This window comes from Salvelinus sp. IW2-2015, linkage group LG16 (assembly GCF_002910315.2).
Source record: "Salvelinus sp. IW2-2015 linkage group LG16, ASM291031v2, whole genome shotgun sequence".
NCBI lineage: Eukaryota > Metazoa > Chordata > Actinopteri > Salmoniformes > Salmonidae > Salvelinus > Salvelinus sp. IW2-2015.
Window position 1 is genome coordinate 33673859 of NC_036856.1, and position 14363 is coordinate 33688221.

The 14363-nt window shown below is 41.3% G+C and overlaps 1 protein-coding gene across 1 annotated transcript; it reads right to left on the reverse strand.

The window, feature by feature from the left end:
• Window positions 1-6051: 6051 nt before the first annotated feature.
• LOC139028916 (fibronectin type III domain-containing protein 7-like) lies at window positions 6052-9077 on the reverse strand (the record flags this gene model as incomplete). Its single annotated transcript, XM_070447428.1, has 4 exons — window positions 9055-9077; window positions 7927-8104; window positions 6800-7052; window positions 6052-6245 (listed from the first exon to the last, which is right to left on the reverse strand). Coding segments are annotated over exons 1-4 (648 nt in total), but the record flags the coding sequence as incomplete, so codon positions are not given.
• Window positions 9078-14363: the final 5286 nt, after the last annotated feature.

Below are 14363 nucleotides of genomic sequence, written 5' to 3' on the forward strand. Positions count from 1 at the left end.
TGTCGCACTGCTTTACTTTATCTTGGCCAGGTCGCAGTTGTAAATGAGAACTTGTTCTCAACTACATGATTCAATATGTGTTATTTCATAGTTTTGATGTCTTCACTATTATTTTACAATGTAGAAAATAGTAAAAATAAAGAAAAACCCTGGAATGAGTAGGTGTTTCCAAACTTTTGACTGGTACTGTATATATATTTACAAAAAAATAGATGGGGGATTGGAAATGATGCAGACAATTACATTGATGGAAGCTACAATCTATCTGCAGTATTAAAGCTGATCTACCCCTTAAAATAAAACGATCTTGGTTCTATAGGCTCTAACACCTCAAGCGAGAATGTATGGCTCTAAATTCACATTGGCCCTGTTTTCTATCCTGTGTTGTTTCTTTCGTCCAGGAAACAATACATAGGAACAGAGAGGATGATCTGCAACACAGAGATAAAGCAGAGGGAGGGGCAAGGTTTAGAAAGGAGACAGGTGCCGGTGAAACCCAAGGAAAGTAGGCAAACTTGGGAATTGGGATTCCTTGCAAACAGATAACTTGACAATGTATGTCACCTTGCCAGGATTTAACAAGTCAGGAAAGGGGATTGCCAGTCAATCCTTGCCTTTATYGCAAGTCATTTTTGATTTTGTATGACTAAAATGTAATCCCCCAGGGTGTTTTTTGTTGTGTTGAAAGGGATATTTTATCACCAGAAAATAAAGGGCMATCACCTCTTAGTTCCTGACTGTGCATAAGAAATAAGGATGTCAACATGAAAGGGGATATGTCCCACAAACCCAGCAAGGAAACTCAAACCCAGGCTTATACAATGGGCAATTTCCAAGAATCGTGAATAAGGACAAGTGATGCTAACACCTTGCTTTTTTCCCACTGTATTATTTTATGAGCTTGCGTTGCAATACGGTCCCGTCCTGCTATAGACACCAGTACGGATCACAGTGTAGGGTCCCATAGTGAATGTCTCTGATGCAACAATGTTGTTTTCATTATTAATGGTTGTCATAATAAAACTCCACAAAAGTCCTATATTTTATTACCATACGTCCCCTTATACACTGAGTTATATTGATGTCACTTGTTAAATCCACTTCAGTCAGTGTAGATGAAGAGGAGGAGACAGGTTAAAGAAGGATTTTTAAGCCTTGAGACAATTGAGAGATGGATTGTGTATGTGTGTCATTAAGKGTGAATGGGCGACACAAAACATTTGTCTTTGCATGGGGTATTGTATTAGGTGCCAGGCACACCGGTTTGTGTCAAGAACTGCTACGCTGCTGGGGTTTTCATGCTCAACAGTTTCCCGTGTGTGTCAAGAATGGTCCATCAACCAAAGGACATCCAGCCAACTTGACACAATTGTGGGTAGCATTGGAGTTTACATGGGCCAGCATCCCTGCGGAACGCTTTCAACACCTTGTAGAGTCCATGCCCAGATGAATTGAGGCTGTTCTGAGGGCAAAACTCAATATTAGGAAGGTGTTCCTAATCTTTCGTATACTCAGTGTAAAATAGTATCTGGGATTGAAATAACTGGAAAAGTCCTAAAAAGGGCATAACTTTAGAGGGTAACTWTTGTTTTATGGTGATTTTATCATAAATCTTACGGCTGAAAGATGAGTGAAATAAACAAAAGGCTCACTAGATGGCAGGGTGGTGGTGGTGGACGGAGGGCGTAACATGGAGGCTGTTTCAAATCCCATCCCAATAAAAATGACTTGCCTGAACATAACCAGTCGCATTAATTTCTGCCTTAGAGGCAGAGCTGCCCTTTGAACAATATAAGTAAGTTATCCTTGTCCGAGCCAGAATGTCCCATAGGGAAGGAGCCTATCTCCTGTTTCTGTAGCATGAGACAGCTTGATGTACAAGTACACAAGCTTACTCTTTAGAATAGAGAGAACTCCAATCTGCTCTCTGATAGGGCGTTATATACTGTTCCAGTGGATCTCCAGATATGGGTGTGGACGTGGTACTGTAGCTTRGATGATGATCATAAAGAGATACCACTCTGTTGCTACTGCCTAGTGTTCCTGTATTCTCTCTGAATGGCCTCTGTTGGTATCAACATGAAAGTCTATACCAGGGGTACTCAACTCTGACCCTACGAGGTCCGGAGCCTGCCGGTTTTCTGTTCTACCCGATAATTCATTGCACACACCTGGTGACCTGGTGTCCCAGGTCTAAATCAGTCCCTGATTAAAGGGAAAGAAGTAAAAAATGCAGTGGAACTGGCTTTGAYGTCCAGAGTTTAGTTTGAGGGGTCTATACCTTGTGCATAGTTTCTTACTGTGCATTAGGGATCCAAATCAGTACTGTTTCCCATTGTACATCGTGGGAACCACGTCAATCGAAGCTTAATTCCTAAAACGACTGTAGGCAGCAGATGTTCCTCCTGGGATGGTAGATAAAAGGACTGGTCCTCTGTGCCCATCATACTTCAGTGTTTGATGTATGCTTCTTTAATGGGTTGGCATTGTATTAGATCCAAGAATACACCTTTATTGTCCAATGTGAGTTATTTCCAACCCATGGGTACCACACCAGGCTAAAGGTAGCATAAAATAAGCAGCATGACAGCATCCCTGTAGCAGGTTAGGGGTGCCTTGGTTAGGGGTGCCTTGCTCAAGGGCATAATGGCAGCAGGTGGCACATGAGATTCTGATGTCAGAAACCCTCTGGTTGCCAGCTCACTCCTGACAAATTCCCCCGTCAGCCATGGGATTTGAACTGACAACCCTCTGGTTACTGGCCCCGAGAGATGCTGAATTCATCTGATTGAAGTTTAAGTCAGAAGAATAGTCTTTCTTAGGAGTTATTGCATTAATGTGTGTACAAAATGCTCATTGGCATTTGATGAGGCTAATATGTAAAAGCGATAGAGTCCGAGCTGTATGAAGAACAACACAGTAGGAACATATTGGAATTGGTTGCAGCCAGGTTGTGGTGTGGAGAGCTTCACAGTGGAGTARCCATAGGACCTTCTGAAATGTGTCAATTTATTGCAGATAGTGTCAGAGGAAGTCCTGCCTCTGTTGATTGGGAGTGTAAGGGAAGTGAGTGGTGATTGAATTGTTGTCAAGGAATGTGGCGCTGGAAGTAAAGCGGGATGGTTTTGGAAGGGAATTTTCTATAACAGTCCCTGAGTCTGACCTCTTATCAATCTCTCAAATGATATTAGAAATATACAAAAATAAGAATTAATGCAAGGCATGTGTTTTAGTGAAGGGAAATTGCAACAGTTTTACACAACCAAACAAATACATATTCCAAACCATTTTATTCTTACCGTTTACTCTGGSAAAAAATGACAGAACACAGAGGGCTTACAATGACAGATGCAATATGCAATACTATACAGCCACCACACAACTTTGAGGCAATGTTGTGGCAACATTCTGTGGTTGCTCTGTGTCTGCTGGGCTGCTCCTCTTGACTAACAAGGTCCCAATCTACTTCAATTATTAACTGTTGTTCATCTTTGTTTGTTATATTTACAATGAATAATCAACAGTGGGTATTTCAGTTTCAGTAACTGTGCATGATGTACAATCATTATATAGATTTAAATATGGAACGTTTCACCTCATATCTAACTACATGTCATGATTGTACTTTTTATTGCATTTTGCTGACAGATATATCCCAATAAATGTCCTTAATTTGTCACTCATTAAGAACAACGGTGAAAACAGTTCATATAATAATGGGGGTGTTCAAAAAAAAACTTATTCCAGACAACAAAAATTCAACTCAGTATATTTGGTCAGATCAGTAGCTTTAGATATTTTTACACATCCCAACAACAGGTCTTACTAAAAACTATAATTTAGGCAGGGATATTTTGTAGATGTCAGGTGTGTGCGTACTGGTAGCGAAGTCAGGTGCAGGAGAGCAGAGAGTTGTGAACAGGCGCCCACTTTATTGAGGCAGGAGAAACCAACAGTCGGACGCAACTGCGTCAAAACCTCCAGCCCATAGGCAAAAGTGCAAAACGCGCAAAACAGTCACAATAATTTATGTTTAACAATAAACATCTTCGTGAACATAACGGTATAAGCAAACCAGTCTGGCGCGTCAACAATTAACACGTAACACAAACAATTCCCACAAAGACATGAGGGGGAACAGAGGAATAAATACATGCAGTGTGATTGCGGAATGAAAACCAGGTGTGCAGGGAACAAGACAAAACAAATGGATCAATAAAAAATGGAGCAGCGATAGCTAGAAAGCCGGTGACGTCGACCGCCGAACGCCGCCCGAACAAGGAGAGGAGCCGACTTCGGCGGAAGTCGTGACAGTAGACAAGTTCACTTCCTATCGGCAATCAGGGAAGACATGTTGGGGGAGTAAGGATGAAATGCTTGTCTCTGCTGCTCCTGAAATCTACAGGACTGGAAACTGTGAAAGCAGAGAAGAATAACATACAAAACATCTCATAAATGATGCATGTTTAAGTATAGACATTAAAACTAGGTTTGAAGATTCAAGTGAAGATTCCACTGTGATTTAACTCGAATATGTGGCCTTGTTTGCAATGTCCGTTCTTGGCCAGAAGAGAGAAACTGCTACTGTTCATTCAGAGAGCCATTGCAGCCATACACTCCATTGGACTCACATCTACACCCTCAGATGTGCATGCAGTCTTGAAGTCTCCTTAGCCAGAGCGAGACATTCTTTTAGGAACCTGTTCTCCTCTAGTAGTTCAATGATCCGGTCTTTTGAGGCAACGAGTTGTTTACACTTTTGACAGGTGTATATGTCAGTAAATTCATCCTCTTTCACTATGTCACTATGTCTCATACAATAGCCACAAGAGGTAGGGGTGCTGAGAGTGCTGCCCTCTTATTTTTTTGTTGAATGTTTTTTCTCTTAAAAGTAGTGCACTGGGCCTTTACTAGTCCTGTATTAGCYGACCCATAGCTGTCTTTTATTTGATTTAACTTAGCAAGTCAATTAAGAACAAATTCTTATTTACAATGACATCTAACTACCTTGTTCAGGGGCAGAACGACATATTTTTATCTTGTCAGCTCGAGGATTCGAACGAGCAACCTTTCGGTTACTGGCCCAACGCTCTAACCACTAGGCTACCTGCCGCACCTGTCTAACGTGTGACATTAAAATTTCTTTGGGGGGGGGGGTATTTTTTCACAAGTAGCGCACAAGGCCTTTACTAGCGGACCAATATAGCCGTCTATAGTGCCGGCAACACATTTTCAACCCCCCCCCCCCCCGCCTAGATTTTCGCAGATGTCAGTTTGGGTTTGAAACTCACACCCTTCTTTCTGCCTCGCGTTCTCGCCGTCCGCCATCTTACATCTCCCTAGCTTGAGTCAGTATTTTATTCTGAAATAGTGTTTTATATCAACCATCTATTTTACAGAAAGTGTCATTTCCCCTGTGACGTTACGGTTACTTCAAGTGTAAAGGTCTATGGCTGAAAACCTATTCAGCCTATCAGGGTTGGAAGAGTTTTTAAATGACCCCCAAATTCCCAGAATAATGTTTCCTGTTGTGCTCTGTTCTAATTTGATCCACTGCCACTCAATGGCTATTTATTCAGCTTCTGACTGTGTTCATCTTGGATGGCTCAGGTAGCTACTTTGGGACATAACAGTAAATGCATGTATAGTATGTTTGGATTGTGTACTTGAGTTTCAATTGCTGTGATTTTAAACGGATGAGAGGTTGTATGATACGTACCATCTGCTAGTCCAGACCGCACAGTGAGGCAGAGCGGGCCCAGTACACCGGCTAATCACTGGTGGCTAGTCCACCTGACAGGGGTATCCTGGGCTAGGAAGCCTAGCGCATCTAGACATTGTCAGCGTAGATACCAACCTCCGGCTTCCACCACACAGCGTGGCAGAAGAGGAGTCAGAAGACTCCGYTAGAATGGCGAAACACTGATAAAAACCTGACGGTTGAGGAGTATCCAAAGCTAGTCGGCCCAACGTGTCGAGACCGTCAGTCACAGCACAGATGTATTCTCTCTCGGCTTTCAGGGAGGGCATTTCCTGAAAAAAATGTGTGTGCTTGCAGTAGGTGGTCCTGGCCTCCAGACCAGGGAAGGTGACGCTGGTGTCGGTGGTGTTGAGCTTCACCTTGCTTTCTGAGCCCTCCATGGTGATGCTGATTGTGTACAGGACAGCGTGGACCACTGGCTCCCACCCCACCACGATGGTGTCATTGCTGGGTGAAGTGGAGTTGAGCTCTGGCGCTGTGACCGCTGTAGGAGAGAGACAGCAAAGAGACATCTTATTTGAGGTGTGTATTTGTTTGTCTGTGTTGGGGTGTTTATGGTTTCAATTTTAATTGTGTGATAGCCTACTTATAACTTTCAATTAAAAAAGTGTACTATTTTCTGTTCTTTGGGAACACTTTCATATAACAAAACTGTAAAGTGCATAATTTATTTTGGGTGGGATGGTACTGTGCGAGTGTAATTACAATGTACTATATGACTGAGATCTGAGACTGACTCTCTCCATCTCTTCTGCCTCTAAAGAACATCAAACCACTAAACCACAATGGATGAAACTGCTGCTGTATTGTTTTGGTACATGAAGAAACRCGATAGGCTGAATAACTCAGTTCTCAACCCAGTTAAGTTTATTATTTGTGTTCATGGAGAGGGGTCAGATATAATTACCCCAGATACAGGATAGATAACTCTCACCCTTAGGGCTTTAAGATCAGGTATGCAGCTACTCTCCTTTCTTAGCTTTCGTTTGTTCTTTCTTTCCSCAACAGTCAGTTAATGTGAAGTCCAAGGGACAATACCTGTCTTTGCTACTGAAGGGAGGGAAGGCTGGCTCCTGCCTCCGTGGATGACGGATATGACACTGAGAGTGTAGTCGGTGTACGCCTGGAGGTTGAGCACAGTCCCGGGGGAAGAGGACACCTCGGTCTCGGAGAAGGACAGGTCGGTGTTCTCAGCCCGCAGGATGTAGTAGGAGGCTCCGGTCACCTGAGTGAACTCCACAGCTCTCACTCTGCTTTCATGTTGCCATGTTTGTAGTGGGCACCTCAGAAGCTACAGAAAAAAAGGGTGGGATTATTAAGACTCAATTCAGGAGCTACACACATGCAAATGTAATGAGTGTAACCAGTTACACCACAATAATGTTTTCATACAGGAAAATCATTAATGATTTTATTTTTCACTGTAWGCCTACTGTCAAGATATACTGTACACTGAATGTACAAAAAATGATGAACACCTGCTCTCTCCATGACATTGACCAGGTGAATCAAGGTGAAAGCAATGATTCCTGATGTCACTTGTTAAATCCACTTCAGTCAGTGTAGATGAAGAGGAGGAGACAGGTTAAAGAAGGATTTTTAAGCCTTGAGACAATGGAGACATGGATTGTGTATGTGTGTCATTCAGAGGGTGAAGATTTAAGTGCCTTTGAACGGGGTATGGTAGTAGGTGCCAGGCGCACCAGTTTGTGTCAAGAACTGCAACGCTGCTGGGTTTTTCACGCTCAACATTTTCCCGTGTGTATCAAGAATAGTCCACCACCCAAAGGACATCCAGCCAACTTGACACAACTGTGGGAAGCATTGGAGTCAACATGGGCCAGCATCCCTGTGGAACGCTTTTGACATCTTGTAGAGTCCATGCCCGACAAATTCAGGCTGTTCTGAGGGCAAGTCAATATTAGGAAGGTGTTCTTAATGTTTTGTACACTCAGTGTGTATTTCTCATGAGAGTCGCTCTAAGGACAGGTTTTCTATCTTCCCTTATGCTGTAGCTCAGATAAGAAAGAAAAACAGAACTGGCCCTGGATCAGAGATTAGTAACAGTATGTAATGAGATCACAACATAATGTATAGCCTATTGTTTCACCAACTTCACCTAAAGGTCTCGTAGGAGACACTGACTCATCAATGGTCTCTCCAACKTCAGCCTGGCTCTGAACAGTCAGGCCATTTTCCATAGCCTCAGCCTTAYTAATGTACACAATGTTGGGGGTCAGAGAGTTGATGCAGCCCATCACAGAGTTGGCACCGAACTGGGTAAAGGCATCCAGGGAGTTCTTGGGGATCGCTGTGATCTTGTAGGAACTGGTTCCTGAGTATCTACTCCATCACACTGTCGTACTCTTAGATGTAACCCTGATAACCAACACTGTGATTTATATATGAGGAGAGAGAAAGAATCAGAGTTACTGTATTCATATCTGGATCAAATGACAAAATATTATAAACCTCMGGGGTTTGTGGTATATAGCCAATATACCATGGCTAAGGGCTGTATCTAGGCACTCRGCATTGCGTCGTGTYTAAGAACAGCCCTTAGCCGTGGTATATTGGCCATATATCACACCCCTCGTGCCTTATTGCTTAATTATAGCACTACTAGTGCATACATGTACTACAATATATTATAATTTATTTTAATAATCCAGATTTTTTTATAAATCCACTTTCATCCAACCATCATTATATTCTGTAGTTGAAAAATATAGACAGTTTAGTAATGTACATGTAATGTTGCAAAAAGATACAGTGCATTCGGAAAGTATTCAGACCCCTTGACTTTTTCCACATTTTGTTACAGTACAACCTTATTCTAAAATTYATTAAATTAAATGTTTTCCTCATCAATCTACCCACAATACTACCCATAATGACAAAGTGAAAACAGATTTTTAGAAATGTTTTTACATTATAAAAAATACAAAACAGAAATACCTTATCCCACAGTTGACAGAGCATGTGAGCAATCGGGGGAGAAGGGCCTTGATCGAGGAGGTGACCAAGAACCCGATGGTCACTCTGACATGGCTCCAGAGTTCCTCTGTGGAGATGGGAGAATCTTCCAGAAGGACAACCATCTCTGCAGCACTCCACCAATCAGGCCTTTATGATAGAGTAGCCAGACAGAAGCCACTCCTCAGTAAAAGGCACATGACAGGCCACTTGGAGTTTGCCAAAAGGCACCTAAAGACTCTCAGACCATGAGAAACAAGGTTCTCTGGTCTGATGAAACCAAMATTGAACTCTTTGGCCTGAATGCCAAGCGTCACGTCTGGAGGAAACCTGGCACCATCCCTACGGTGAAGCATGGTGGTGGCAGCATCATGCTGTGGGGGTGTTTTTCAGCGGGAGGGACTGGGAGACTACTCAGGATAGAGGGGAAGATGAACAGAGCAAAGTACAGAGAGATCCTTSATGAAAACCTGCTCTAGAACGCTCAGGACCTGTCAGGGAAAAATTACATACTTACCTGATTTGTTTGATATTAATAGTAAACGGTTATATATTTAACTAAGAGTAAAACTGGCCTGCTAATGCTAAGTTTTTATGGTGTCCACTCTAGCACCCTGCAGCTAGTCTGGGTGTTGAGGACATGGGTTTTTACTAGCGATAGCTTGAAGCTGACGATTGATGTCTTGGTGATAAAAAAACAAACAGACACATTCCAGTCTATCATTATTCGTGCATGTGAGACWTATGTGTCATGACGTGGCCCTCTTTGGGTATAGCGAGTGCCTTCCCTCTCTCCCTTTTACACCCAGGTTCTGTTATCTCAGTTCYTGAATTCCTGGAGGAGACTCTCTCCCTCACGCAGTAAAGAGAGAGAAAGCTTCACAGTAGAACAAAGGAATTTTTTTCTACATCACAGAACTTGAGAACTGAACAATATCCATGTTTTGGAGAATTTGTAAACGGTCGGGGGAGAAACCAGCTATGACCGGTCCATTTTGTTTTATGATTGTGACCTCAGGAAAGACAACACAGCCACATTACCATAACTCTGTTTATACAGAAGCCTCCGTTATGAGGCTTGCATCTAATTATTGTATAAAATTAATMAGTAAAGATGAAACTATTTGTGAAATTGTGTCATGTGATTTTAAACCGTTAATGTGAGAGAATTGTATTCCCTTTGAAGTTTAACTAAGTCATTGGCCCGCCCCATGAGCACAGACATTGATCTGGRATCATGGGACAGCCCTTTTCTACTGTTACGAATATAACCCCCACCTGAAGGAATTCCCTTTAGACCATGCGTACCTCGATCACAGAGGGGGCYAAGGTTTGAGTAGAGACCATAAAAACCTCAGTATAAGCTAAGGTTGTAATAGTTGTTGAAACTCTGAGACTATCGATTCCGACAGAATAAGAGCAAATCTTCAATACTAATTACTAGTCTGCAGCTAGAAGTTATGTCGACCTGAAATGCGAAGACCGACAACCGCCGAAACAGCTGTTCTATAAGAACATTTCTGAATGGGACTCTGAAGTATCCATTCTAACCACGAGAGACTTCATGGGAGCAGAGTCGATCAGATMAACTTTCCAACAGAAAGACGGACGATTCCAACAGAGATCACGACGACACACTGAGCATAAAGATATATTAAATGCAATTATTCCCGATTGAGTGAGCATTCATGTGCAAAGGATTAGCATTTCAATCAATATAATTATCAACTGTGTAGTGACTTTTGTCTTTCGCGCCCTTCTCAGTCCACACCCACTTCSCTTTGTCTACCAAGTCGCCATATCGGCTTAGCTCACTAGGGAACATCCCCTATCATTTCCTTGTAGCCATACCTACCTTCCTTGTAGCCATACATACCATACCTAAAATCACCATCCACTTGATATCAAATCAAATCAAATGTATTTATATAGCCCTTCTTACATCAGCTGATATCTCAAAGTGCTGTACAGAAACCCAGCCTAAAACCCCAAACAGCAAGCAATGCAGGTGTAGAACCACGGTGGCTAGGAAAAACTCCCTAGAAAGGCCAAAACCTAGGAAGAAACCTAGAGAGGAACCAGGCTATGAGGGGTGGCCAGTCCTCTTCTGGCTGTGCCGGGTGGAGATTATAACAGAACATGGCCAAGATGTTCAAATGTTCATAGATGACCAGCATGGTCAAATAATAATAATCACAGTAGTTGTCGAGGGTGCAGCAAGTCAGCACCTCAGGAGTAAATGTCAGTTGGCTTTTCATAGCCGATCATTAAGAGTATCTCTACCGCTCCTGCTGTCTCTAGAGAGTTGAAAACAGCAGGTCTGGGACACGTAGCACGTCCTGTGAACAGYWCAGGATTCCATAGCCGCAGGCAGAACAGTTGAAACTGGAGCAGCAGCACGGCCAGGTGGACTGGGGACAGCAAGGAGTCATCATGCAAGGTAGTCCTGAGGCATGGTCCTAGGGCTCAGGTCCTCCGAGAGAGAGAAAGAAAGAGAGAAAGAGAGAATTAGAGAGAGCATACTTAAATTCACACAGGACACCGGATAAGACAGGAGAAGTACTCCAGATATAACAAACTGACCCTAGCCCCCCGACACATAAACTACTGCAGCATAAATACTGGAGGCTGAGACAGCAAGGGCCAGGAGACACTGTGGCCCCATTCGATGATACCCCCGGACAGGTTCAAACAGGAAGGATATAACCCCACCCACTTTGCCAAAGCACAGCCCCCACACTACTAGAGGGATATCTTCAACCACCAACTTACCATCCTGAGACAAGGCCGAGTATAGCCCACAAAGATCTCCGCCACGGCCCAACCCAAGGGGGGGGCTCCAACCTCCCATTCTGTCTTTCTCTTCTTGATGTTATCCTTTTCTGTTGTAGTAGTGCTGGTGTTTCTCTTGAATAGTTGAGAGAAGTTATTTGGGAACTGCTTCACGTTATACTTTTTTCTTTAACATATTTCTGATCTGTGTTGGTTGGAAAGAGGTAGAGGGTGCTCAAACAACGTGAGTAGGGGTGCAACCTAAAAATGTGTAGACATCATTGGACAGGAAAAGGTGCAATGCTCGCTCACCATAAGAAAATTCTTAGTTTGAGTAGACACGTTTAAATGGTTGACAGTTCAGCGTTCAATGGCCTTCTTCAGATTCTGTGTTGGTTGAAATACTGTACCTATGTGTCACCGACCGCTGCAGCGAAGCACCCAATCATTGGTGTGGCCAGAACAGTTACCTGCAGGCAGCTGTACCTGTTAGTAGACTAGATCTGTTATAGAGGTTGCTTTGGTGACAATGCCACATAYGCTGATGGTTAAAACTGGCACAACTTGATTATAATAAACAACATCAACAAAAAAGTATTTTTTATGGTGCAGTCAACATATTGGTATTAAATTATTCAAAATGGGTTTTKATCATATGCTACATTCCAGTGGTYGAAAGGGTACCCAGTTGTCATAMTAAAAGATACCTTAATAGAAAATGACTCAAGTAAAAGTGAGTCACCCAGTAAAATACTACTTGGGTAAAAGTCCAAAAGCATTTGTTTTTAAATATACTTAAGCATCAAAAGTAAATGTAATTACTCAAATATACTTAAGTATCAAAAGTAAAATTACAAATAATTAAAAATTCCTTATGTTAAGCAAACCAGATGCCGCCATATTATTGTTTTTTTAATTTACAGAAAGCCAGGGGCACACTCCAACACACATAATTTACAAACGAAGCATGTGTGTTTAGTGAGTCCGCCAGATCAGGGGCAGTATGGATGACCAGGGATGTTGCCTTGATAAACGTGTGAGTTGGACCCTTTTCGAGGCTTACTAAATTTGAACCCTCTTATTAAAAAACCTCAGAAGAAGCTAAATCAATGGCTACAGAGGGACTTATCTTTAAAAGGTAGAGTCCTAATAACGAAGGCTGAAGGTATCTCTAGACTAACATATGGCGCTCTATCTTTATATCTTGACAGTAAAATAAGCAAGGAGATAGACCAGATGCTTTTCAACTTTCTGTGGAGAAACCGTACCCATTACATTAGGAAAACTGTTGTAATGAACACTTATGAGAATGATGGGCTAAATTTTCTGGACTTTACTACCTTAAATAATATTTTTAAGATCAATTGGATAAAACAATTCCGAAGAAGACTCACTTCTATCTGGAATTTTATTCCTCATCATGTCTTCTCTACTTTTGGTGGCCTTAACTTCATGTTGTTTTGCAATTATAATATTGACAAAGTTCCAGTGAAACTTTCTGCTTTTCATCGGCAGGTTTTCTTGTCATGGTCCTTAATTTATAAACATAACATAAATTTCTCCACACAGAAATTATATATGGAATAATCGGGATATATTGTATAAAAATACTTCTTTGTTTCTAGAATATTGGTTCCGAAATAATATCCTATTGGTGAGCCAACTGGTAAATGCAGAGGGTTTTTTACTCAGTTATAAGGAATTCCTATCACTTTACAAGGTCCCTGTAACACCTAAAGATTTTGCAATTGTTTTAGATGCCATTCCCTCAGGTGTTGCTCTATTATTCAGGAACGTTGTATCTATCTATACCTTATGTCATGRCTTATGTCATGCCTTATTGGAATGGATTTATTGATAATATATGTTGGAAAAAAGTTTAGATGTTGCCACACACATACCTACTTGTTAACAAAATTAAGAAAGTTTCKTTTAAAATTATTCATAAATATMATCCTGCCAACTACTATATGAAGAAGTTTAAGGAAAACATCAACTCAAATTGCTCATTTTGTAATGACCACCCAGAAACAGTGTTGCACCTTTTTTGGCATTGTATTCATGTAAGAAAACTGTGGCAAGACATCAGTAGATTTATAATTGAACACTTTTATGAAGGTCTTACACTATTGTGGAGAGATGTACTGCTTGGATTCTTTARCTACAATAGGAATAAGCTGAAACATTTTTATGTAATTAATTTSATTATGCTTTTGGCCAAATTTCATATTCACTAATGTAAATTTACAAACAAAAAAACACATTTTCTTACCCTACAAAAAMAAATTGAACTGTATTTTAAGACAATTAAATACTCTACTAACAYAAAAGCTGTTAGAATTCTTATCACTTTACAAGGTCCCTGTAACACCTAAAGATTGTAGGTGTTAGGACATACATACATAGTGTATGAATGTCCCTTAAGGTCTTTGTGTAATGTGATATTGTACCCCCTAGCTCAATTGTCCATTGTATATATAATCTATARATACTTGTGTTCCCTCATGTACTCACAGTATTGATTTGTTGTTAATAAAATTAAAATAAATAAAAAAGAGTTGGACCCTTTTCCTGTCCTGCTAAGCATTCAAAATGTAACGGGTACTTTTGGGTGTCAGGGAAAATGTATGGAGTAAAAAGTAAATGATTTAGGAATGTAGAAGTAAACGTTGTCAAAAATATAAATAGTAAGGTAGAGTACAGATACCCCCAAAAACGACTTAAGTAGTACTTGATAGTATTGTTACTGAAGTAATTTACACCACTGCTACGTTCACTATTCTGAACACAGAAAARTACAATTTCTCATAATTCGGACTACAACAAACTACCCACGCGCAGTTGTCGACACTGA